This window comes from Scyliorhinus canicula, chromosome 15 (genome assembly GCF_902713615.1).
Source record: "Scyliorhinus canicula chromosome 15, sScyCan1.1, whole genome shotgun sequence".
Classification (NCBI taxonomy): Eukaryota; Metazoa; Chordata; class Chondrichthyes; order Carcharhiniformes; family Scyliorhinidae; genus Scyliorhinus; species Scyliorhinus canicula.
In genome coordinates, this window is record NC_052160.1 from 91,720,207 (window position 1) to 91,748,147 (window position 27,941).

General features: G+C 43.9%; 1 protein-coding gene across 2 annotated transcripts in view; it reads left to right on the forward strand.

The window, feature by feature from the left end:
- trim33 (tripartite motif containing 33) overlaps window positions 1-27,941 on the forward strand; it is a 242,703-nt gene that overhangs the window by 59,313 nt on the left and 155,449 nt on the right. For both annotated transcript variants that reach the window (XM_038820775.1, XM_038820776.1), the window contains exon 2: window positions 14,401-14,519. In XM_038820775.1, the coding sequence (XP_038676703.1) occupies window positions 14,401-14,519 (119 nt within the window). The remainder of the gene's footprint in view (window positions 1-14,400; window positions 14,520-27,941) is intronic.

A 27,941-nucleotide genomic window follows, 5' to 3' on the forward strand; every position in this document is an offset into this window, starting at 1 on the left:
TGTGATCCGTATAGTTGTATGATTATTTGCATATCATAAACTGCTTACAGCACAAAGGAGAATGACCCTGCCCCTCTGTGAACTGTGCAAACAGGACTCCGTTCCACTCCCACATTCTTTTGCTGTAGTCCCGCAACATTTTTTCTCTTCAGATTATTGGGTGTTGTGTAAATGTATGTGTGAAGAACTTCATGGATAGAATTTACCCTGGGATCTCAAGTTAATATTAGTATCTTTAGTCGTTCATTTTTGCTAGATATTGAGGATTTGGGCAGAATTGTTCATCAGGTTAAAATAGTCCTCAAACTTGTTTCGAGTACATTAATCTGTAGTTTATTTCTTTATCACCTTCCTCATTTTTATCCCCCAGCACCCCCAAAAACTGCCCCCTATTCTTGGGTATAATTATTTTAAATCATCAGTTCTTTCTTGCCGTTGCGGGGTTGAGCCATTTTAGCATACCACAGTGGGTTCCACAAGGTTTTGTATAAATAATTGCACCATGACTTTATGTTCTAATACTGCTTACCATAAAACCCAATAATCCGCTTTTTAATGCAAATATTTCCATTTGAAATGTTTCTTTTTAGCCCTCATGAACCTGAACTACAAATTCCCCTGTTCTTCAAAATCATCCAGTTTCCCCATTCAAAATATATTAATTTATGTGCCATCTTACATTTATTGACCATTTCATCTGTCACCTTATTTGCCTTTTCAATCGCCTTGCAGGATGTATAGCTTCTCGAATCTTTCTTTGGTTCTCAGAATTAGTTATTATGCCTCTTATTTTAATGTCTACAGATTTGGATATCATACCATCTTGTGCCCTGTATTCAAAATATTGATTTACATGGTGAACAGTTATAGAATTTGGGACAAGAAAATGCTCCTCACTTTCAACCATGATGAAAAATTGCCCTTTTCCTATTCTGTGTCCTCTCCTCTCCTCCTCCTCCCCCCCCCCCCCCCCCCCCCCCCATATCATTTTAAAATCTAATTTCGTAGCTGTCACAAATTCTCTACTGCTTAATTTTCCCATGTGATATCTTTCCAAATGTTCTCTTTAAAAACACCACATCTCTAGCAGGTTTACTATTTCTTGTGTCTGGAAAAGTATTATATAGGACCATTGTTTTTTCTTGATGGTTCTTACAATTCAATACTGCCCATCTTTGTTGACTTCTTAGTTGATATAAAAGTGACGTAGCAGGAATAACCCTACAATTTTCAAGCATTTGGATTTATTTCCAGGTTGTAACCAATTTGGGACTTGTGCTAGTTCTGTCTCGAAGCGCGTGTTTTAAAAATTTATTTATATCATTATTGTCACAAGTGGGCTTAGATTAATACTGCAATGAAGTTACTGTGCAAAGCCCCTAGTCAGTGCATTCCGGAGCCTGTTCAGATACACACAGGGAGAATTCAATGTCCAAATTGCCTAACATTGGATTGGATTTGTTTATTGTCACGTGTACCGAGGTACAGTGAAAAGTATTTTTCTGCAAGCAGCTCAACAGATCATTCAGTACATGGGAAGAAAAGGGAATTGAACAGAATTCAAGAAAATACATGAGAATACATAATAGGGCAACACAATATATACAATGTACTACATAAGCATTGGCATCGGATGAAGCAGACAAGGGTGTAGTGTTAATGAGGACAGTCCATAAAAAGGTCATTTAGGAGTCTGGTGACAGTGGGGAAGAAGCTGTTTTTGAGTCTGTTCGTCCGTGTTCTCAGACTTCTGAATCTCCTGCCCGATGGAAGAAGTTGGAAAAGTGAGTAAGCCGGGTGGGAGGGATCCTTGATTATGCTGCCTGCTTTCCCCCGGCAGCGGGAGGTGTAGATGGAATCAATGGATGGGAGGCAGGTTCGTGTGATGGACTGGGCGGTATTCACGACTCTCTGAAGTTCCTTGCGGTCCTGGGCCGAGCAGTTGCCATACCAGGCTGTGATGCAGCCCGAGAGGATGCTCTCTATAGTGCATCTGTAAAAGTTGGTAAGGGTTAATGTGGACATGCCAAATTTCCTTAGTTTCCTGAGGAAGTAAAGGCGCTGTTGTGCTTTCTTGGTGATAGCGTCGACGTGGGTGGACCAGGATAGATTTTTGGTGATGTGCACCCCTAGGAATTTGAAACTGCTCACCATCTCTACCTCGGCTCCGTTGATGCTGACAGGGGTGTGTACAGTACTATGCTTCCTGAAGTCGATGACCAGCTCTTTAGTTTTGCTGGCATTAAGGGAGAGATTGTTGTCGTTGCACCACTCCACTAGGTTCTCTATCTCCCTCCTGTATTCAGACTCGTCGTTATTCGAGATCCGGCCCACTATGGTCGTATCGTCAGCAAACTTGTAGATGGTGTTGGAACCAAGTTTTGCCATGCAGTCGTGTGTGTACAGGGAGTAGAGTAGGGGGCTAAGTACGCAGCCTTGCGGGGCACCGGTGTTGAGGACTATTGTGGAGGAGGTGTTGGTGTTCATTCTTACTGACTGTGGTCTGTTGGTCAGAAAGTCAAGGATCCAGTTGCAGAGTGGAGAGCCAAGTCCTAGGTTTTGGAGCTTTGATATGAGCTTGGCTGGGATTATGGTGTTGAAGGCGGAGCTGTAGTCAATAAATAGGAGTCTGATGTAGGAGTCCTTGTTTTCGAGATGCTCTAGGATGAGTGTAGGGCCAGGGAAATGGCGTCTGATGTAGACCGGTTGCGACGGTATGCGAATTGAAGTGGGTCAAGGCGTTCCGGGAGTATGGAGGTGATGCGCTTCATGATCAGCCTCTCGAAGCACTTCATTACAACTGAGCACTTCATTACAACTAAATGAAGCATGTCACAACAGCATGTCTTTCAGGACTTGTGGGAGGAAACCGGAGCACCCCGGAGGAAACCTATGCAGACACTGGGAGAACGTGCAAATTCCACAGAGACAAGTGACCCAAGCTGGGAATTGAACCTGGGACCCTGGTGCTATTTTATCAACGTTTATTGCTCATCCCTAGTTGCCCTTGAGAAAGTAGTGGTGAGCTGCCTTCTTGAACCTCTGCAGTCTATGTAATGTCATGAATTTTAACAACTGATGTGCCTTGTGACCTTTTTGAGAAGGTCACCGGTTCACGCTATAATAAGCACATTATCTAGGGTAACACTTAAATGTAGTAGTGTAGCACTCCCTCAGTACTGATCTTCAGGTAAAATAAACTATTTCAACTGAAGCCCTGTCTCCCAGGCTGGTTGTGCAAGGTCCCGTGGCACTTTTGGAGAAAGCAGACTAATTCTGGTTCTCAACCAACACCATGAAAAGAGATTATACTGTCATTTATCTTTATTTGCAAGAACTTTCTTTTTGCAACTTGGCTGTATGTGCAGATACTCCCAATAGTATTTGTTAACCAGTTGGACCACCTGAATAAGGGCTTTCTTTGTACTTGACATGTGGAAGACACTGACAATGCAGTACTTGTCCATGCCTCGTTATCCTGAACGTAATTAGAGTCAACTAATTTGTTGGACTGAATTTCTTTTCGGCCAGACTGCACAGAGGCGTGGCAGGTTTCCTTTCCTCAAAAGAACGGGCCTGTTTCATTTTCAAAAAATATATATTTTTTATCCAAACATTGCCAAATTCTCACATACAAAGGTGTTTCAATATAATGCAAACAATTTGTCATTTTTATTTTAACAAAGTAAAGTAACAACACCGCCCGAGCTGCTGAACACAAACAGGTCCTTAAAGAAGATGATGAATAGTTTCCACCTGGAATAGAACCCTTCTTCTGACCCTCTCAGCAATACTTAATCTTGTCCAATCTCAGGAACTATGCTGAGATCTTAGGTGGTATTATCGACCTCCATCTAAACAGGGCTCTCTGGGCTAAGGCCACGACATCAGCCTTGCTCTCCTTCAGAAGCTCTGGTGTGTCTGACACCCTAAAGATCGCCACATGGACAGGGCTCCAGCCTAACCTCAATGATGAGACCCAGAACCCAACCAGCTTGAGGCAGGACCAGAATCGTGTGAGTGGTTCACCGCCCCCTTAAACAATGCTCACATCTGCCCCCTAATTTGGGAAAGAACCCACTAATGCGTGCTCTAGTCAAGTGCACCCTACAGACTACTTTAAACTATTATGCTCGGCCTGGCACAAGAAGCATTGGAACTCGCCCTATGCTAAATCCCACTCCACACCCCTCCCTCTCGCTCTTGGCGCAGTTCCTCCTCCCACTTCCCCATTACCTCTAGTGGTGCTTTCCCCGTCTCCAGCAACCATCCATATATATATATATCGGCGACCTTCCTTCCCATATCGCATCACGAAATAGCATCCTGTCCATGGTGTAAGCCTCGACAACTAGGGGAACAAGGATATCTCTATGAAAAAAGTTCCTCACCTACAGCTACTTAAACCCTCCCCCCTCCTGGAGTGGCAATTTTTCCACCATCTCACCCTCCCCAATGGCACAAACCGATGATTTCCACACATTGGCGACTGTAATGACTAATCTAAAATGCTGCCTAAATTGGTTCCAAGCTCAAGAGACGCTACCACGACAACTTGACGAGAACCTGGTCAGAGAAAACTGAAGAGGGGCAGTAATCAACACCGTTGGACATGACCCTACACAAGAGGCCTCCCCCATCTGCCCCCACCTTGGCTCTGGTTCCTCAAACCACCCTCGCAATCTCATGTTCTCTGCCCAGTAATAGACCATTAGATTTGGTAGCACCAGCCTGCCTGACTGTCGCCCTCTCTAAGAGCAGGAAGGCTCTTCGAATCCTTGGAGTCTTACACGCCCAAACAAAGACAGATGAATTTATCCACCCTAACGAAAAAAGATTTAGGGAGAAAGATCGGAAGACACTTGAACACTAATAAGAACCTCTGCAGAACGTTTGTTTTGACCGTCTGCACTCTACCTGCCAAGGGAAGCGGGAGGACATTCCACCAAGGAAAGTGGGAGAGCATTTCATCTCTTCAAGACTCGCCCCCTCTACCAGACTGGCCAAGTTTAGTTTGTGTAACAGAACCCAGTCATGTGCCACGTTAATCTCTAAATATCTGAACTTCGTCTTGACCAGCTTAAATGGCAGCCTTCCAAAATCTGCCGACCTCACTTCACCGGGAAGACTTAGCCCGTGCTCACATTCAGTTTGTATCCTGAGAAGGATCCAAACTTCCACAACATCTCCATTATCTCTCCCACACTAGCGAGAGAATGAGAAACATACAACAACAAATCTGCATAAGGGGACACCCTATGCTATGCTCCTCTCACCCCTGTTGCTCGTTCTGGGTGAGTGTGCTTAACACTCAATTTGGCTCTGTTTCTTTACTTGGCTCTGGAGTCGCCAGGTATCGGATACCGCCACGAGTTTCAAGATGAAATTCAAAGCAATAAAACCATACACCAATTAGTAAGTTCAAACAACTGAGTTTATTATAATACAATTATAATAACTACCTATGCACACGCTAAAAGGATTAAACTATTCCTATCGCTAAATAAACAAATACTTATCTCGAAGGAACTGCCGGGTCAGGGTCTTGCTCTGGTCTGGTCTGCAGACTTCAGGTTGGTATAGGTTAAAAAGGGGTCAGGAGTGTCTATCTCTGGTAGCGATCGTTGTGAGACACTTACTTGCTGGCGGCTGCTGTCCCAAACCTCTCCTCTCCCTCGTTCAAGGTGGTCTTGGCAAAAGTTGGTCGAGGTGCTGGTCCACAAGGGAGGGCTGGTCAAGGAGAGAGGGGGGCTGGACAAGAAGAACAAACTATGTGTGGGACCTGTCTTTTATAGGTCCCAGGGATCCGCGCCCCTTTGGGCGGACCCTTTTACCTGCTCTGAATCGATTGGGTCCCTTCCCAATCGATACGTTTGAATCCCCCCAATACTGAGGCTGTTCCTTGGCTACTGGGCGGGCTTTCAGGTGCTTTGTTTTCAGACCCCGCTGGTGCCGGGGTGTCTGGTATCCTATACAATGTTGCAGTTACTTCCCCATTTGTGTCCATTGTCTCTGGGATCGTTCCATTAATATGCTAACTATCCCGGAGATTGCCTCATTAGTATGCGGAATGTTCGTTTCGTTGCTGTCTGCTCTCTTAGCAGACAGAATCCACATTTGCTTGGTGCAGCCTGCTGGTGCTGCAAACATTGTCCATTTTAACCTGTATGCTTTGCGTTCCTCCATTTTGTATTTAGAGAATGGCCAACTTCGGTGGCTACACTCTCTTCTTGTGATCCTCATGAGAAATCATGAAGGATCACCTAAGTACGGTGTCTTTGGGTCCCCTGACCTCAGTGAGTTCCATGGCTTCTATCCTTTCCTCAACTATGGCAAAACATTTTAACTAACAATTTCTGATTGGTGCTATGTCAAAGGGGACATGCATCACCAATTGGAATCGGGACCTCTAACTATCTCAATTAACTACTCTCATCTCATATTTAAACATTCTACAACATTCTAAACCCTTACTCATTCATACAACAGCATCTTTACATTTCATTTTCTGACTCGGCAGTCGCGTGCAGAACATTATAATACATCCGCAAAAGTCTTTATTTACAGATCGTATCAAACTTAAATCCTTTATTACACATCAAGGGGTTGGGGGGATTGGTGGAATCCGAAAATGGGGGATTGTACTCTGTACACTGTTGAGGCACGAGAGCGGTGGGCTCTCCTTCTCCATTTCCTCATCCTGAGGGTCTGGACTATAATACATAGGACTGCAATCACCAAAAGTGATTCTATTACATACGACAAGGAGTACCATGTCAGAAATTTGGTACACCAGGTCGGGGTACTGTTACCATTGACTGGGCTGGGGTGGTCTGGGTTTGGGAGAAGTTAGCAAACATTGTACTGTGGGAAAGGGGGTCCGCGTCCACGCGCAACCACACAGATGCCACAATAGCTAAAAACATAGCAATTCGAGTGCTCTTCATCTTCTCTGTTTCTTCTCTTCTCTTCTGGGATCTTGCTGTGCTGTTGCTTCGGTTCCTTTCCGAACGTCCGAAAGCTAAGGGATCAAGCATATTATCTGTCAGTGTTCAGCTTAATATCTTGACTTTAAGTATATCTGTCCTCTTGTTCCAATTTTCCCTTGATGGTCAGCTCCATGTGACTCCCTCCATTTTTTTTTGGAAAAACGGAATTAGGACCAGACATATACTTATCTGTGAAACCAGTGCGAGCCGTCTCGCAGAGTGTTGCAATTTACCATCCCAAATGTTCCTGGATGTAAATAGCATATGGAGTGACGGCCGAAGGGCTACCTTAAACAAAAATGAAACCAAGCTTTAGAAACGAAAGGTCGAATGAGTTGTGTATGGGCCGCGATGGGTAAGAGTTGAATGGGATCCCCAGGTAGGGCGTGCTGACCAAAGGGGTGGTCCTCAGATAGGGCGGGTCCTCAATGCCGTTTCTCCACTGCCTGAGCAACCTGAAACGAACGGGCAAGAATGTAGGCGTAGTGGAATTGCAGCCTCTATTCCCATTCTGTTAAAAACCCATAAAGATCCCGATGGCCGAAGCTATCCTTTCTTTTCACAAAATCCCTTATCTGCAAGGAGTAACATGTCTAACCTCCGAGCTGGGATCGGCCCATCCCCAATCACACATTAACATAGTATGGAGCATGGTCAGATATTACAATCAGAGTACCCAGTCCCCGCTTTCCCCACCACAAGTTTATTTGGGAGTAGACCTGCATGTGTAAGAAGAAGGGAAACTCCCTCTGGTGTCTGGACCGATTTTCCTGTTCGTCCACCTTGGCTTTTGGGTTTCTGCCATCAACGCTCCCTCAGCCTTCAACGAGGCAATCCGATCACTCTGGTTCGAGATGGCCTCTTCCACCTCCTGGATCGTTGTGCCCTCTGCTTCCAACGCTGCTCCATTTTCTCAAGTTACTCGATGGGGTGTGTTATGGGCCAGGGTTTAGAGAACCCCAGAGTGTATCATGGAGTTCATCAGACCCACAACTTTTAACAGATTGTGGTATGGGGAGCGGACAGCCCACTGTACAGGTGTGGTACAGCAGAAATGGAAAAGTATTTTTTAAAGCAAAGTAATGTTTATTCTATGAACTCAAGTTAACCTTTTTAAAACATACAGTAAACATCTTAGCAGCCATCAATTCAAATACAATCCCCAAAGAATACAACACTAAGTAATCATTAACTTCCAAAACAACATCCAGAAGACAAAAGAAACACCTTTTAACAGAAGCACATTAGGTTTATATTCATTACCGAGAACATTTATAATTCTGAATTCACCAAATGATCAAGAGGTAGTCTTTTCATGGCAGAGAGATCAACAGTACACCTGCTCTGTCTGGCTTCAGCTCCAACACTGAAAACGAAACTAAAACACACCCTACAGCAAACAGCCTAAAACAAAAGTAAAAAGCTGACACAGCCCAGCTCCACCCACGCTCTGACATCACTGCAGTAGTATGAGCAGTCAAACATTTCTTACAGCGACATTCTCATGACAGGTGCCACTATAACCTCAATTGCTTTGGAGGGATCTTCTACCACCGACTGCCTTTGTTTCTGGAATTTTCCACCAATATCTCCATTTGCCATTGGGTGGGTGTCGACGGCACTGAGGGCTCTGCCATGTATTCTTCCACTTCGCCACGAGGGACAGCTGAATCTGGTGCAGGGTCTTGACTCGACTTCTGCCTGTTGTTATATCCTGCAGATATCTCACACTGGGGGAGAAACCAACCAACTTCAATTACTTCCCCTTTATACCAACAAATACATCCGTTAACCATGTATCAAAAGCCATATCGCCAATTTTGTGTCATCTTGTGTGCAAGCGCATCGCTGCCACAGAAGTCGCCTGTTACATTTTTTAATGACAATTTGTTAGCTTGGGTCAATTTCTAGTGCTAGCACACAAATGACAAACTCTGGATTACTGTTCCAAAATTGTCACCATTACATTATTCTACCCTGCTTGTTAGTTTCTCTGATTTATCTGGCCCATAGCTGCAAGTTATGGGGCTGGTTTAGCTCACTGGGCTAAATCGGTGGCTTTTAAAGCAGACCAAGCAGGCCAGCAGCACGGTTCGATTCCCGTACCAGCCTCCCTGGACAGGCGCCGGAATGTGGCGACTAGGGGCTTTTCACAGTAACTTCATTGAAACCTACTCGTGACAATAAGCGATTTTTCATTTTCATTTTTCATTTTTCAAGTTATAAACAAATTACTGTATATGTAGCACTGAAATGAAATTGAGACTCCAGTTTTGAATTTCCCAGCAATGGCAAGAGTTAGATTCAACTTTCTTCTGATGGAACATGTTTAATTTTGTGCATATCAGTAAAAGTTCAGCTAGCAGTTTGTCTTTGCCTAACACCCAGTACGATTGTGACTCTACCTCACTGGATGGCTCCCATTTGGAAGCATTCTCAGTGTGTCTTGGGTGACACATCTTTGTGGCCAAATATACTCCTGCGGCAGTTTGAAGCTGCATCCAGTGTGCAATATGATGGGAGAAAAAACCCTGCTGTAATAGAACAGTACAGCACAGAACAGGCCTTTCGGCCCTCGATGTTGTGCCGAACAATGATCACCCTACTCAAACCCACGTATCCACCCTATACCCGTAACCCAACAACCCCCCCCCATAACCTTACTTTTTAGGACACTACGGGCAATTTAGCATGGCCAATCCACTGATCATAGTGGGAAGTAATGGATTTTATCAGTAGCAGTACTCTTGAGATTATGTCGGGTTTCCATGTAGGAACCACAGAATCTCACAACATAGAAAAAATCCATTCGCCATCCTATTTCCCATACTACTTTATTTCTAAAAGAAATTCAGATATGAAACGGATGATGGAGTCTCTATTCCTGTCACTGCCTCTGATGGGAACATTCCATGGCCTAACAGCCCCTCAATTCGTAATAATGTTCATTGTATCATCAGATTTCATTTGGTCGAGAAAATTATTGCTGCTAACAACATACTGCACCTGCTCTAAGAACGGGTTCAATTTTCAGGTGTGAAGAAAGGTTTCAAAAATGGAGATTGGTGTGTGCTGGGTGATGGAAATCGTAATGGAGAAGAAAAATAATTACATAAATAATCAGGAAGCAGCCTAAAAATATATATTTCATAAAGTGTGAAACATTGGCAAGATTGCATATGTAGGCATCAGAAACAGCTGAAGTTAATTAAAGCCATGATTGAATGCTAAAAATACATTGGAATAAAAAACTGATCAGCTGGCATTCCCATGACAAAGCTTTCTAAGTTCTGTTGTAATGATGAACCATACATCGGTAAAAGCATGCGGAAAGCTTGTTGCAGATTTTAGAAATTGAACCAGTTGATACTGTTGAACTTGAAGGGTATTCCTGCACAATTTCTGTGTAATGTGTACACTGCCACTGAAAATGTGCAGATATAATGTTTTAGCTCCATTTGTTAGTCTGTTTGTCTGTGGTCAATGTATCTAAAAAATCAGTGGACTGATTTCAACAAAATTTGGTTCACAGGGTCAGGCCGAGGAAGAACTGGTTAGTTTTTGGTGAAGATCCAGATTCCATCTGTTAACATTGAAGCTAGGGCAGATTTACTTCTTAGCAAGTGGTATGTTTTATTTAAAATGTTGTTGATTGTTTTAGCATGTTGTGGTTTGTTTCAGCTGCTGTGATGAAATTTGTCACAGATGTCAAAAAGTGAATAGAATTTTTGGAGCAGGTTGTTGAATGTGGATTCGTCTGAAACCTCCTTAGTAAAATGGAAGCTCTTAATAAAAGTTTATTTTTCAATTTTATAGGTACAAAGCATCAACCAGTCAGAGGGACATCTTAAGAAAGAACCCTGTAATTGTAAATAATGTGATTAACACAGTATAGCGCGGGTATGGGCTCTACCGAGTATCCTCTTGGTTTTATTGGATTGACGTGCATTGTGCTTCATTCCAAATTGCAAACCTGTTGGGGTGGATTTGCTCCAGACATGGTGTATTGATTTTTCTAATCCTTTACTTAATCATCGTTAACCTGATACAATTTTAACTGGTCAAAATGTTGCTTGTATGGCATTCATAATTTCTCTAGTTTAAGGTTTTGCTGTATGGCACAAGTGAGTTTGATGTGTACAATTGCATTTGCAGCAAGGGCGAGGGGGATTGGAAGGGCCAGTTTGCAAATGATGTAAAAGCAAAAATGGTGGCACAAATCGGAAACACAGGCCTTAATGAACAAACAATTTAAATGGAGCAACTTAAAGCGAGGACTTCCAAAAAAATTAGTACCCTTCCAATTGAAGGTATTTAATCCCAATTTGAGAATGAGGAAGCATAGTGTGAACTGGCATGCGTATTGTGTCGTAGATTTGGTGCAAGTGGGAGCTTGGTGCAGAGCAGGAAGGAGGTTCTACCTTTTACTCTTGTTTTCTTGTTACTTGTGACTTTTACTTGTCTCCAAATTTGGAGATTGTAAATTTCTATTACTGATTAGTAACTAATTAACCGTCTGGTAAATAAATAAGGTTAGGCAGACATGGCAGGACTGGTAATATATCTCAATTGCAACATGATATCCTCGATTTGTGACTGCAGCTCGAGTAACTTTGGCTCAGAGTTGCAGGGCATCTGATAGGGGACACTTTGATCCCTGAGACAGTTGCACCCGCTTCGGTTAGAGTTAGTTAATTGCCAAAGGCAGGAAGGTGTAATTGTGAGTCAGGCAGATAGATATGGGGGATTCAGCATGTTGTAATGGAAGAGCCTCGGCTCTTGACTTTTACCAACACAGATGAAGTAGTGAATGAGGACAAGGACTGTGGTATGGATGAACAAAGGGCTTCTCTTCTCAACTGATGATGCACTTGGAGGGAGAGAATCCAGTTGCTATGCTCCAATTAGCAACCAAAACCTAGGTGGAACTAAGAAATACTGAACCTCAAAAGGTAGTAATCTTTGGATTATTGCCTGAGCCACATGCCAAGTTTGTCCCTCCAACTACCGGCTTTTGTTTTCATCCTCAAAATTCAATTCATTTTTCATATTTTATTTGGTCTTAATACACATGTGAATATTCAAGTTAGTTAGTGCCTGAATGTTAGGTTTCTTTGACTAAAGCATAAGTGTTTTTGCTTAAGCACTTGTTGCTTTTAGAGTTATAGAATGGTGCAGCACAAGAGGTGACCATTCAGAACCATAGTGCCTGTGATGGTCCAACTCCGTTGCACCCCATTTGGGATTGTATCATTTATGTTACTTCTTTCGAAGTACATCACTCTACACTTGTCTTTATTAAATGTTATCCACCACACTCTCCTATTTCACCAGTCTATGACCTAAAGTATATAATCACTTTTGATTATGCTTCCAAGTTTTGTGTCATCTACAAACTTCGAAAGTGTGATCCTGCACCCAAGTTCAAGTTGAGTACCAAAAATAGTGTTCTTCATGTATACTGTTGCAGGGCACCGTTGTACACTTCAGTTTGAAAACAGCTGTTCAGCTCTTGACATCTATCTCTTGGCTAATTTTGTTTTTATGCTACCACTACCTCTAATCTCATGGGTTTCAATTTTGCCAACTAGTCTGTTTTGTGGCACTTTATTGAAATGCATGGACTTGATACAATTGTAGCTCTTGACATTGTTTAATGTATTTTTGTACTTCCAAACTTGGTGAAACTATGTACTATCACAATGAGGTGATGAATTAAGAGTAATGTAAGAAGGATATTGGCACAATATTAGGTGTGACATTTTGAATCAAAATACAGTAGTTGCAAAATGCTAAATAAGGTGGTGATGACTATCGCATTATTCTGTCATGCCATTTCACTTCTCCTGTGCCACTTTTTGTTTCTTCCCTTCCTTACTGGGAACAGCTGTGATTTTATGCTATTTACACATTCTCAAAAAATCACAACTGCTGCCATATCAGGTTTTGTGCTGTTAGTCTGCATTTGAGAAATTCAGTGTGACTTTCGCTGATAGTTTTACATTCTGCATAATGGACAATCTGGGATCAGAGTGCAGATGTCTACCAATGCAGCTGGTTATGAAATGGTTGGAGTGTTTCTCCATATAAAAGATTACACTCGCATACTTGCTATTGATTTGTCACAAAGGTTTGGAGGTAGGCTAGCTTCCAATTTTGATCAAAGAATTGGATGTACATCACATTGAAGGATTATGATATCATTCACTTCCTATTTAAGGCTCTGCAAAAATTGTGCTGTGTTCAAGAATGGGTTCTCAAGGACATTTGGGATGGGCAAGAAACGCTAGCCAGCAATGTCCACATCCCATAAATGAATAAAAAAAGATGGCAAGTTGGAGGAAGATAAAGTAGAATGCTCATAGGACAGCCGACCTAATCAGCGATGTTACTTAATGGTTAATGTTGTGATCGACGTTGAAAATGTAGGCACAGATTTTGCATTGGGGAAATCTTAGACACCGTGACAGCATTAATGGTCTGAAACAAAACTAACTTCCATTCTGCATATTTTGAAGTCTCAATGGCTTTTTTGTTTACAATCCCTCAATTTGGTTCTATTAATCCAAGCTACGCTACGCTATATTGTAATTTCAGGGAAATTGGAAACATGTTGATATGTAATGCCATAGGCATGGTGTTTGTGCTTTGCCATTTGCTTCCAGAGCTGGAAAGAGAAGTGGGACTTGTGCTTGTATAAATTGCAACATGGTATGCTGAAGGCGGTTACAAACTATGGGATGTCTTCAAATCTCCTTCATTAACAAGCCCAAATAGTGTGCAACAGCTGTCGCTGCTGAAGCAGACTTTGCTCCTCCCTCTGATGGCGAGTAGAGCGCATAACCTAATAATTTTGCCCAGACCCTTCTTTGCAAATATATTTTCCCGAGGACTGAATTTGGAGATCCCTTTGAGTAGAAAGATGCAATGCGGGAACAATTTGTTTGAGAGATTGATGTCATTGTTACACAAATGTCTTTGCTGGACTTGGTCTGTCCTCAATGTGGAAGAGCTAACAAGTGCAGTTAATCTGCAAACTGGTTTATCCTGTGCTGGCTTTATATTTTGTTGAATTGCCTATGCCCTATGTAAATGGCTGTACTCTAGGGGAATAAAAATTTGGTAATGAAAGCATTGTGGTGACCTGACGAGAATTTCTTTAAATGCCAGGTTTAAAAAATTTTCTGATGGCTTTATCTTTTTATCAAATCATAGTTTCAATTAAAATCTTCCAATGTTGACAAACTCCAATAATGCAAATCAAAACTTTATATTGATTTTTAAAAAGTCTGCACACTTAACCGCCATCTTTGCTCCAGTGAAATTCTTTGCCTGGATTTTCATTTTGGCACATTTCAGCCAATAAGAGTGATGTTTCTTGAGGTTAAAATATCAATTCTTTTATCCACAGTGGGTGTGATCCGGTGCCCAGTGTGCCGCCAGGAATCCAGGCAGATAGACTTGGTCGATAACTATTTTGTGAAGGATTCCACAGACGGAACAAACAATTCTGATGAAAAGTCATGTCAGGTAGGACTGGTCTATTCCTGATGTTTTTAAAATTAGGTTAAAATCCCAAAGGTACTGTGGATAAATAGTGTTAAAGATAATGGTGGGATCTGAGCATTTTCTGTCCAGCTGCCAAATCAAAAAGAACTTGGAAAAAAAAATGAAGATGGCTTTTGTAAGGAGGATTTTGAAAGGTGGGCTTATTGAGGGTAGGCTACAGATAACGTTTTGTAATTATGAAGATTGTGCACAGTAGATTTTAGAAAAGAATGTCCCAAGTGGCCAGAGTCCCATTCTATATGGTCTCAGCAATGCGACTAACCCTATAGAATTGGACTGACAAAATAACAAGCTATTATTTTGTATGCAATTCGTGGCTCAGTTTGGTGATGCTCTTCTGAGGCAGAGGTTGTGGGTTCGATTCCCACTCCAGAAAATCTAGGTTAATATTCAGTGCAGCATATTGTGATGCCATTGGCTGGGTAGCAGTCATTTCTAGTTCCCCTTGACCTGAAGTCGCAACGCAATTGAATAACAAATAATTTTTTGAAAAATACCCGAAGTCTATGGCCCATATATAACATATAATATATATTATAAAATGCGCACACACAACAAACAAACAAGAGGGGAAGAGAGGAGGTCCAGGTCCTGTTTGCAGCCTGTAATGGTTTCACTGTAGATTCATTCATTCAGGTTTTCAGTAGATTTTGAAATACATCAGCTCTTACAGCTTTTCTGGTGAGCGAGAGAAGAGAGGGAGCAACTCCTTATCCTTGTATGTCCTGGTCTGAACTCTGCTTTCCTTGGGTCTCTGGAAATCATCCCACACATGCAGGACGTAACCACCATCCATTAAATAAAACCAAATTACTGCGGATGCTGGAATCTGAAACAAAAGAGAAATGATGGAAAATCTCAGCAGGTTTGGCAGCATCTGTAGAGAGAGAAAAGAGCTAACGTTTCGAGTGTCAAAACAGGCAGAATACAGGGCGGGATTCTCCGATGACGCGTCAGGGTGTCCGCGCCGTTGTGAACGCCGTCGCGTTTCACGACGGCACGAACAGGCCGCCGGTAGCATCGATTCGGGCCCCAAAAAGGGAACAGCAGTGGGGCCGCGAGAAACGTGTGGCGCCAGAGCAGCGCCGTCATCGCACGAAGCCTGGATGATGCCGCGTCATTTAATGTGCGTGACCCGTGCACAGGCCCCAACAGAGAGAGATGGCTGAGCCCCGCCGTGCCGCTCCCAGGTTCCGGGACAGTGACCTGGAGGCATTGCTGGACGCAGTTGAAGAGCGCAGGGTGATCCTGTGCCCAAGACATGGCCACCGCTACCCCGGCCAGCACAGTCAAGCACAGCTGGTGTGAAGTGGGCATCGCCGTCTGTGCGGTGCTGCAAGAAGCTCCACGTCCTCATGAGGGCTGCCAGGGTAAGTACGCCGAGAGTTCCCCTGGGCCACACCCCACAACCATGTCCCACCCCCGACCCATATGGGCACCACACCCTCCTTACGAGCTGCCATGGCGTGGTGCCCAGTGGCCCCCACCCAACAAAAGTCCTGATGTTGCCAACATCTGCGCGTCTTGCTGCTGACCGTATAACTCTGATGCTTTCCCTTCCCGCCGGACAAAACCATCGTGAGCGTGCAAGAACCAGAGGGGGATCACCTGTGCTGCACCCCCTCACCATCCATGAGCAGAGGGCTGTGGACCTCGCTGGGGGAGCCGCCAACTCACATTGCACCCCCTCACACTGCCCCTTCCACCCCTAACCCCCCTCACACTCCGCCCCCTCACACTGCCCTCTCCACCCCCTCACACCGGACTCCGCGTGTCCAACGACACATGCCAGCAGCCAATCGTCCCGGAACGTCTCGGAGAAGCCCCCGCCGTCCAGGTCCCAAGTTCATCCGCCCACAGAGATGCACGCCAGGGAGGGGTAGGAAGATAGACAGGAGGACCCTCTTCTGAGGCTGGGGCACAGGAAGCAGACGCACAGAGGACCGACAGAAACGGCACTGATGACCATAGGATGGACAGTCAGGATACTGACGGCCAGGAGCCGGACAAAGAGAGGAAGCAGAGCCAGGACAGTGACGGACAGAGGACGGGGACTCTGAGCAGTGACGCACAGAGGGTGACCAGACAGATGATGGACAGGTCGGACACGGCACCTCACATGTGCCGGAGACAACATCCAGAGGTCCAAGGCTTTACCCAGGAGACCCCAGACTTGGGGTCCAATGAGGACATGGACCGTGCGTCACTGCTGTCACTCACACCCTCCACCATCGTAGATACACTCACCTCGGTTGGGCACATTAGTGATGAGGCTTCTGGGACACTGATTGGTGCGCACCACACAGCCAAACCGGTACAGCAGGTGGAGGTAGGAGCAGCCGAGGGGTTGGGCAGTCGGAGGGCAGACGAGGCCCAGGACCCAGCACCCAGCTGCCGCCCAGACGGTTCCTGGGTTCCTGGACTTGGCAGACTCACCCACAGACCTGATGCGTTTGGAAACCCAGGGAGTGGACAACAGGATGGCGGCTGCCTTCCAGCATCTGCAGATGCAGTTGGAGGAGTCCATCTGCGTCCAGGAGCAGGGAGTGGTGCCGGTCATGGCTGCCACCCAGGCCGACACCGCACGGGTGGCGTCTGCGGTGGAGGTAATGGGAGCAGCGGTTTCGGCCATGGGTCAGGTTCTGCAAGGCGTGGAACTTCATGTGCATCCGTCATCCGTGGCCCAGGACAAGGCTGCCCTCTCACAGGCAGCCATGTCCCAGAGCTAGCTGAACATTGCCTCCGTGGTCTGGCCGAGTCTCAGCAGGCCTTGGCCCGGTCATAATTTTCTCTGCTGCATGTCTTAAAGATACATCTCCATTAAGCATCCATGGATCAAAAATGATAGCAAAAATAAAGGAAGGGAGAAATAAGGGGTCGGCATGGGCTTGGAGGGCCAAAGGGCCTGTTCCTGTGCTGTACTTTTCTTTGTTCATGAGGGACTCAGCCAGGGCATCACTCTGCCCAAAGGACATGCAGCTGGGGGCCTCCGATCCCCTTGGAGACCTCATATGTTCTGTTTCAAAAATGAACTTTATTTGGCATAACTATAAGGTTCAGGGTGGGAGATATAGGAGGGATGTCCAAGGTAGGTTCTTTACTCAGAGAGTGGTTAGGGTGTGGAATAAACTGCCTGCTGTGATAGTGGAGTCGGACACTTTAGGAACTCTTCAAGCGGTTATTGGATAGGCACATGGAGCACACCAGAATGACAGGGAGTGGGATAGCTTGATCTTGGTTTTGGACAAAGCTTGGCACAACATCGAGAGCCGAAGGGCCTGTTCTGTGCTGTACTGTTCCATGTTCTAAGCACTTTTTGTACTTCACTCTGTAGGTGCTACCTTCCAGGATACTTTAAACTGAGGCCCCATCTGCTCTTAGCTAGACACAAAAAGATCCCCAGGCATGACTTTGGAGAAGAAAACAAAAAGGCAATTGTCCTGGTCAATATCTGGCCCTCTGTTTTTAGTGATGTTGATTTTAGTTCTGTTTGTGGGAGCTTGATGTGGCTAAATCTGTCATATTTCCAACATTACAACAGTTGGTTATAAACCTCCTTCATTGACTGAGAAGCACTTTATGATGTCCTCAGTCGTGAAAGGTGTTACATAAATGCAAGTCTACCGTTATCTTTTTGACATGTTTTTGAAAATTTCTTGGCTGAGTTATAAAATCCTAATAGCTGTGGAGAAATGGAGCAGCTATTGATGATTGTTTTATTATTGTCTCACCTTCTTTGTAAATAGTCTCATCCTCCATTAGGAAAATACTGTACCAAACGAAGAAAAAAACACAACTTAATATTTGAACTCATCAAAACACTGATCAGCCATAAATAACATCCCAAGGTGCTTTACAGAAGCACAGGGAAAGTTTGGCATCAAGCTAGAGATTCTGTTGAGTAAAGGAGATCGATGGGTGGAGGTGTTTCCAGGAGAAGGATTCCATCGAGTGGCTCTTGTATGTAAAAGATATGGCTACCAATGGCGGTCAAGAATTTAGTTGGTGGAATGCACAAGTCAGAGGGATAGCATGCTTGGGAGGAGTTTGGTCGGTTGTTGTGGAAAGGAGGTTGGATATTAGGAGAAATAAAACCATGGAAGGATTTTGTGAAAACAAGAACTTGAGATGTTCGAGGCATTCGGGGTGAGAATAGGGATGCTTGACCTAATGAGAGAGGATGCAAAGAGTAGAATTTGACATGTTCAAATTTATGGTCCCCACTAAAAGTCCTGTGCCACTGACCATTTACCGTCTGGCCACTGTCTCAGGTTGACCCTGATTATACACTTCACTGTCACTTTGTTTCTGACCCTACATACTCCCATTTGCACTTCCAAACATCAGCCTCTGTCTCTGCTTCACCCCGGGTGCTGCCGAAATCATCTCATTCTCCCTGGTCACCTCCGGGTTTGATTAACTTTTCGGGCCTCCCCAACTTCCTCTTGAAGGTTATAATTCAACATTCTGAAATATTATGAGGTGGATTACCTGGGACAGTGGAGTTATGAAGGATGTCCCACAGCAATCCTCTCGATACTTCAAGGAGCGATGCAGGTTATATACATAACTTCACTGAAGAGAGCTCTAGAATTTGGATCTTCCTTCAACCTCTGGAAACCAAACCGTATGTCAGTAATTTTAATAATACAACTATGTCCAAAAAACAAGCGGGCAGCACAATGGTTAGTGCTGCTGCCTCAGTGCCAGGGACCCCGGTTCAAATACAGCCTTGGGTGACTGTCCCTGTGGAGTTTGCATGTTCTGCCTGTAACATTGAAAGCAAGTGAGATAGTGAGGACCAAGCAGGATCACTGTCGCATTAAAGGCAAGCAAAAATGGTGGGTCGCAAAGGTCGGCCGGCCGTGGGTCACGAAGGATGGCTGGTTGGTAAAAGTGATTCCCAGACACACAAGTTTGAAAAGCGCACTGCCCAAAGCCATAAATTATGGTGTACAAGATGCATTCACTCCACTTCACTGAGTGCATGTGCAGTAGCTTTATCTGATTTCTATCTCCTGTGTGTGTGTTTGGGGGGGGGGGGGAATTTGTTTGGATTATCTTACTCTCTCTAAAGGCTGTCTCGCCACGTTGTCTCTAAAAAATGCTACTTTAAATATGAATTTTAAAATAAATTTAGAGTACCCAATTGTTTTGTTTTACCAAGTAAGGGCCAATTTAGTGTGGCTAATCCACCTACTTTGCACATCTTTGCGTTGTGTGGGTGAGATCCATGCAGGCATGGGGAAAATGTGCAAACTCCAATTCTTCTTTAAGTATGATGCATGCTTCTTTTCACTATATGAGCCACTATAAACTTCTGTAGGACCATAAGATAGTAGGAGCAGAATTAGGCTGTGGCCTATCGAGTCTGCTCCACTATTCCATCATGGTTGATATGTTCCTCATCCCCATTCTCCTGCTATCTCCCCACAACCCCATATCCCCTTATTAATCAAGAACACCAGATTTGAGCTTGAGCTCTTGTTACCTAAGGGCTATAGACCAAGAGCTGGAAGGTGGAATTAGACAGGATAGTTCTTTGTTAGAACATAAGAACTAGGCGCTGGAATAGGCAGGTTAGTATCCCGAGCCTGCTCCACCATTCAACGCGACCATGGCTGATCTCATCTTGGCCTCAACTCCACTGCCCTGCCTCCTCTCCGTAACCCTTCCACACATTCCTAATTGAAAATCTGTCTAACTCTTGGCATCCACCGCGCACTGGGGTAGTAAATTCTACAGATTCACAACACTTTGGGAAAAGTAGTTCCTCCTCATCTATTTTAAATTTGCTTGCTACCTCTTATCCTGCGACTATGATCTCATTCTAGAATACCTCACAAGAGGAAGCATCTGCTCGACATCAACTTTACCCGTACATTTTATCATGTATACCTCAATTTGACCTCCCCTTTTCTTTGATCTCCCCTAATTCTTCTAAATTTGGGAGGAGAGGCCTAAACTGCTTAATCTCTCAAGGTAAACCCCTCATCTCTGGAATCAATCTAGCGAATCTCCTCTGAGCTGCCTCTAATGCCACTACATCTTTCCTCAAATAAGGGGACCAAAAATTTGCGCAATACTCTGGGTGTGGTTTCACCAAAGCCTTTATAGTTGCAACATCATTTACCTACCTTTATACTAAATTCCTTTAGCTATAAATGCCAACATTCCATTCGCTTTCTTTATTTCCTGCTGTACCTGCATGCTAGTTTTCTGCGACTCACGCATGCAGCTACGCAGATCGCTCTGAACCAGAGCACCCCAAAGTGTCTCCCCATTTAGGTAACAAGTAGCCTTTCCATTTTTCCGACCAAAATGGATGACCTCTCACTTTAAACTCCCATCTGCCACATTTTGTCTCGCTCACCTACCCTATCTTTTTCCATTTGTAAGGTTCTTATTTCCTCATTACAAATTGCTGTCCCACCTATTTTAGCACGGTGGTTCGCACTGTTTCTTCACAGCGCCAGGGTCCCAGGTTTGATTCCCGCTTGGGTCACTGTTTGTGCATATTCTGCGCGTTCTCCCCGTGTCTGCGTGGGTTTCCTCCGGGTGCTCCGGTTTCCTCCCATAAGTCCCGAAAGCCATGCTTGTTGGGTGAATTGGACATTGTGAATTCTCCCTGTGTATCCATACAGGTGACTGGGGGCTTTTCACAGTAACTTTATTGCAGTGTTAATGTAAGCCTACTTATGACAACAACAAAGATTATTATTATTATTATTATTATTATTATTATCATAGTTTGATTATTTTTAATTATCTGGCATAGGGTTAGCCAGTCTTTTCTCCAGGCTGCAAACGACTTCCCAAAGTGATTACAAGTTTATTTATCTCATTTTGTTCCAACACGTATATGTGAGGCCTAAAAGCAAGGAAAGTATTTTTAATCAAATTGTTCTGGGATGGCATGGTGATGCAGTGGTTAGCACTGCTGCCTCACAGCACCAAAGACCCAGATTTGATCCCAGCCCGGTCATTGTCTGTGTGGAGTTTGCACATTCTCCCCGTTTCTGTATCGGTCTTGCCCCCAAAGATGTGCAAGGTTGGTGGATTGGCCACGCTAAATCGCTCTTTAATAGGAAAAATAAATAAATAAATTGGAAATTGTTCTTCAGACAAAATTTTACTGGGGCGGGCAAAGAAAGAATTGAATTCACTTGATGAGGCAGCAACAAGCTGTTGGCAGTGTATTTTCCTGAACCTTCATTTTGTGATCTAATCCTCTATAACAATAATAATCTTCATCATTTCTCGGCCTTTTGGCTAAGATGAGCGTGATGTCAGGTGTAATGCCTGGATCTGGCATGTCTCGCTTGTGGGGACCATGAATTGGATTCAGTTTGAATTGGTTTTTGGAGCAGGCAAGGAGTTGGGTTAGGGGTTTGCCTCTGTCCACACTCTATTGGATGTAAGACTATTGGATTGGATTTTTGATTTTGTTTATTGTCACGTGTATCAAGGTACAGTGAAAAGTATTCCTCTGTGAGCAACTCAACAGATCATTAAGTACATGAAAAGTAAAGGAAATAACAGATAATACATAATAGGGGTACAAGGTACACAACACTAGCATTGGGTGAAGCATACAGGGGTGTAGTGTTAATGAGGTCAATCCATAAGAGGGTCGTTTAGGAGTCTGGTAACAGCGGGGAAGAAGCTGTTTTTGAGTCTGTTTGTGTGTGTTCTCAGACTTTTGTATCTCCTGCCCGATGGAAGAAGTTGGAAGAGTGCGTAAGCCGGGTGAGAGGAGTCTTTGATTATGCTGCCTGCTTTCCCCAGGCAGGAGGAGGTGTAGATGGAGTCGATGGATGGGAGGAAGGTTTGTGTGATGGACTGGGCTGTGTTCATTACTCGCTGAAGTTTCTTGTGGTCTTGGTCCAAGCAGTTGCAGCCAGATAGGATGCTTTCTATGGTGCAGCTGTAAAAGTTAGTAAGAGTTAATGTGGACATGCCAAATTTCCTTAGTTTCCTGAGGTGCTATAAGACTATTTAAGTATCTGTGAAGGATTGACTAATGTGCCACCTGGATCATTGCATTTCTTCTGTCAGTTGACTGGCTGCAAGGCTGCTAGTAAGACGAGTCCTTTCTTATTTGGTAGTAGCAACAGAAAGAGGAGTCATTTGTACATTTCATCAAACATCACATTAGCCATTCAAATGAGAGGGGTTTGCTATGTGAGAAAGTCTTGCTGTTTGCGAGAGGTATATGATTTGCTCTACACTTAGCCAGAACAAGTCAGATATTTTTGACAAAGCTTTGACAAAGAGTCATCGGATGCTGCCAGACTTGTTGAGATTTTCCAGCATTTTCCCTTTCGTTTCAGATTACAGCATCCGCAGTAATTTGCTTTTATTAAGTCAGATATTTTGTTACTTCAAAAATTTTGCTGCGGTATCAGTTACATAGTCTTTAACACCTGAAAGATATGTACTCCACGTGTGGTATTTATCAAATGATATTGACCCAAATATTCCTGTAACTGGTCAACTAACATCACCTCCTGTTACTTCAAGGAAGTGCAAGTCAGAATAATGAATCTAAAACAAGTTTTTTTTTAAGCACAGGAAAAAAGGGAAAGAAAGGAAGTGCGTGTTTAAAAAAAACTTATATTTGTAGTAGTTTCGTAAATAAATTTAGAGTACCCAATTCTTCTCAATTAATGGATCAGGTTGTGGGGGTGAGACCCATGCTATTTGCAGTAATTTGCAAAGTCCGAGGCTGACTTTCAATAATTAACTCTTCCCACATCTCCGAAAGAGTACTTAGGATTGAAATAATTTGCCTCAACTTTGTCTTAACTTTGCAATGAGTTGATATTGTATTCACACTGTCACATTGCTCAATTGCTTGCAAAGTGTTATCGGTCCACCTGTGCATGTGCATCCTTATGGGGGAGCCAGAACACACTGTTCACACGTGGATTGCTGCTCAGTTGTACTTGCCCCCATATTCCTGAGAGCTGCTTGGAGAGCAAACCAAATATGGGATCTGTGGAAGATCCATGCACCATCAAGTCTGAAGGTGCTTTTTGTCTGCCTTGTCTGGAACCTAAAAAGTATGGGCCCTGGGGTTTCTTGCTGCCTGCCTTGTCTGTGCTTTGCCAGGAATCTGAAAAGTTTGCCTGCCTGCCTTGCCGGTGCCTTAAAAGAAAGATCTTCAGTTACATAACACCGTTTGTGATCTCGGGGCTTCTAAGAGTGCTGCATAATCAATTGATTGCTCTTGAAGTGTAGTCATTATTAATGTAAGCCAGACCATTTTGATGCGGCAAGTAAACATTAATACGGTAATGGTGAGATAATCTGATTTTCGTAATATTTATTCAGGGATAAATGTAGGCCAGGACACTGGGGGGGAACCCTGGTGCTCTTCCTGAAGTGATGACTAGAGATCTTTTTTTTTTTCTCCACCTGAGAGGCAGACAAGGCTTTGGTTGACATTCCATCGAAAAAATAGTAGTACTCCTTCAGTGCTGCACTGGAGTGTTAGCCTTGATCTGAAAACTGAAACAACTTGTTGACTACGTTGCCTCTCCTTTCCCCAGGAATACTGAAACCAACTGTAACGTGTGGCTCACATTTAGCACACTCCCCTCGGGGCAGGAGGGTGTTGTCTCATACCAGAGACCCAAAAATCTAAGTTCCAACGAAGTGCTGAGTGAGTGCTTCATATCAGTGTTACCATTCTTTTGGTGAGGCAAACTGAAGCACTGTACCTTCGCAGATGGACATAAAAGATCCCATGGTACTATTTTTGAAGAGTGGAGGAGTTATCTCCATTGTCCTGGCAAATATTCATATCTCAATCTGCATCACTTAAAAGCACAGTATATGCTATTATCGCATTGCTGATTGTGGAACTGAAACAAAGATTGTATTTATATATAAGATTTTTCACTAACTACAGGATGTGGTTACCGTTCCATCCCCATACCGCACATTGGAAAATCAGACCATAATATGGTGCTCCTTCTCCCGGCATACAAGCAGAAACTTAAGCAGGAGAATCAGGCTAAGAAGGTCGTGCAGTGCTGGTCCGAGGAAACAGAAGAACACGTGACTGCTTGGAGACACTGGACTGTACCATATTTAAGAACTCATTGACCAACCTAAATGAGTATGCCACCGCCGCCATAGACTTCATCAGCAAATGTGTGGACGACTGAGTGCAAAGGAAAGCAGTACATACGTTCCCCAACCGGAAACCATGGCTTAATCGGAAGATTGGCTCCCTACTGAAGGACAGGTCTGAGGTGTTGAAGTCAGGCGACCCTGACCTATACAAGAAACCCAGGTACGACCTCTGCAAAGCCATCCGGGGTGCCAAGAGAGAATATCAGACCAAGCTAGAGTCACAGACTGGCATTGCAGATTTTTGTCGGTTGTGGCAAGGCCTAAACAGCACAACGGGCAATAAAGCGAAGCCGAGCAGTATCTCCGGCAGCAGCACACCCCTGTCCGATGAATTCTCAATGCATTCTATGCTTGGTTTGAGCAGGAAACCATCGATCCGCTATTGAATGCCCCGGCAGCCCAAAACACACCCATACCCACCGTCACAGCTTCCGAAGTCAGATCGGCCTTCCTGAAAGTGAATCCCTGGAAAGCGACGAGTCCGGACAGGATCCCTGGTTGTGCACTCAGAGCCTACAACGGACCAGCTGACAGATGTGTTCGCGGACATATTTAAACTGTCCTTATTCTGCTCCGAGGTCCCCACCTACTTCAAGAAGACCACCATCATACACGGTGCCAAAGAAGAATCAGGCATGGTGCCTCTGACTATCGTCCGGTGGCCCTGACATCAATCATAATGAAGTGCTTTGAGAGGTTGGTCATGAAGCGCATCAGCTCTATATTCCCAGAATGCCTTGATCCGCTGCGATTCACATACTGCCGCAACTGGTCCACAGCAGATGCCATCTCCCTGGCCGTACACTCATCCCAAGAGCATCTGGACAATAAGAACCCCATACATCAGACTCCTATTTATTGATTACAGCTCCGCCTTCAACACCATAATCCCAGTCAAGTTCATATCAAAGCTCCAAAACCTAGGACTTGGCTCCTCACTCACCAACTGGATCCTCTACTTTGACCCACAGACCACAATCCGTAAGAATAAACATCTCCTCCACGATAAACCTAAACCGGGGCCCCGCAAGGCTGCATACTTAGCCCCCTACTATACTCCCTGTATACACACACAACTGTGTGGCACAATTTGGTTCCAACTCCTTCTACAAGTTTGCTGAGGACACGACCATAGTGGGTCGGGTCTCGAACAACTACGAGTCAGAATACAGGAAGGAGATAAAGAACCTAGCGGAGTGGTGCAACAACAACAATCTATCCCTCAATACCAGCAAAACTAAAGAGCTGGTCTGACTTCAGGAAGCAAAGTACTGTACACACACCTGTCTGCATCAATGGGCCAAAGGTGGAGGTGGTTGACGGCTTCAAATTCCTCGGGGTGTACATCAAAGATCTGTTCTGGTTCACCCACGTCAATGTTACCACCAAGAAAGCACAACTTCCTATACTTCCTCCGGAAACTAAGGAAATTTGGCATGTCCACACTGACTCTTAGCAACTTTTACAGGTGCACCATAGAAAGCATCCTATCTGGCTGCTTCACAGCCTGGTATGGCAAATTCTCCGGACCGAGACTGCAGAGAGTCGTTGAACACAGCCCAGCCCATCTCATGAACCTGCCTCCCATCCATTGACTCCATCTGCACCTCCCGCTGCCTGGGGAAAGTGGACAGCATAATCACCCAGCTTATTCACTCTTCCAACTTCTTCCATCGGGTAGGAAGTACAAAAGTCTGAGAACACGCAAGAACAGATTCAAACACAGCTTCTTCCCTGCTGTTACCAGACTCTTAACGACCCTCTTATGGACTGACCTGATATTACACTCCTGTATGCTTCACCCAATGCTGGTGTCTATGTATTTACATTGTGTACCTTGTATTGCCCTATTATGTATTTTCTTTTTATTTTCTTTTTCATATACTAAATGATCTGTTTGAACTGCCCGCAGAAAAGTACTTTTCACTGTACCTCGGTACACGTGACACTAAACAAAATAAACAAATCAAAGGTAAATGTCTATGCCACAATGCTTTACATCGAATGAACTAGTTTGTAAAGAAAAGGCATGTTGTAGTGTAGGAAACATCGCAGCAAATTTGTGCACTGCAAGCTCCCACAAACAGCAATGAGATAATGACCAGATAATTTGTTTCTGTGATGTTGATTGAGGGATGAATATCGAAATACTTTTACTTGAAACTTTGTGGTAATTTTGCATTAATAAAGGACCAGATCTTTGCAGAGCCCGGTGTATTTAAAACTAGCGGCCTGACAGAGATCTAATTTTCACTATACTCATGACTCTATTGTGTGTTACTGATTTCCAGCATTCAGTTGCATCCCTGTCTGAAATTGCCATGACATTTGTATTTACATAACAGCAACAGTCTTGTGTTATTTTCTCAGCAATATTTGGACTATTATGTGTAATATTTCTTGCATTTGTGTCGTTTTTGGACCTATATTTTCTTTTGAGGGATTGAGTTATTTAGTGGGGTTTTCTGGTGTCAATCACAGCTTCCAATGACAGTTAAGTGTTTTGTGCTGTAAGCTCGTATTGCCTTTTTAGATGTTGATTAATCTTTGATATTCTAGTATGTTTTGTTCTTTTATTGCAGCTCTATCTCTTTAATCAGAATTCTTAGGAAATACGTGGTCAGTAGCTTGATTCCTAAATGAATTAATTTTGGGCTGCTTTGATAGTAACTCTTCCTGATGGAGTTGATTAAAAAGTCACTGAATGCTAATTTGCCTACCTTGATGAATTTGGAACACTCGTGCAATTTGTATTGATGAAAAATCTTAAATTTCTTCCTGATTTCAACTCCATTATTTCTCATGTTTCTTTGCTTCTTAAAATTTCGTTCATGGGATGTGGGTGTCACTGGGTCGGTCAGCATTTATTGCCACATCCCTAATTGCCCATGGACTGAGTGCCTTGCTAACTCATTTCAGAGGGCATTGGAATCAATCACATTGCTGTGGATGTGAAATCACATGTGAAAAGGATGGCAGATTTCTTTACCTAAAGGATAATTCATAATGGTTTCATAGTCATCATTTGACTTTTAATTCCAGTTTTTCACCATCTGCAATAATGGGACTTGAAACCAGAATTTTTTTTAATAAACAATTTTTAATGAGGTATTTTTGGCATTACAAACAGCAACATGCAATCCCCAACACCCACCCCGCCAAGACCCACCTAATTGACACCCTATTCTACACTACCCTAACCCCACCTCCCTGCTGACTATTAATTCTCCACGAAGATGT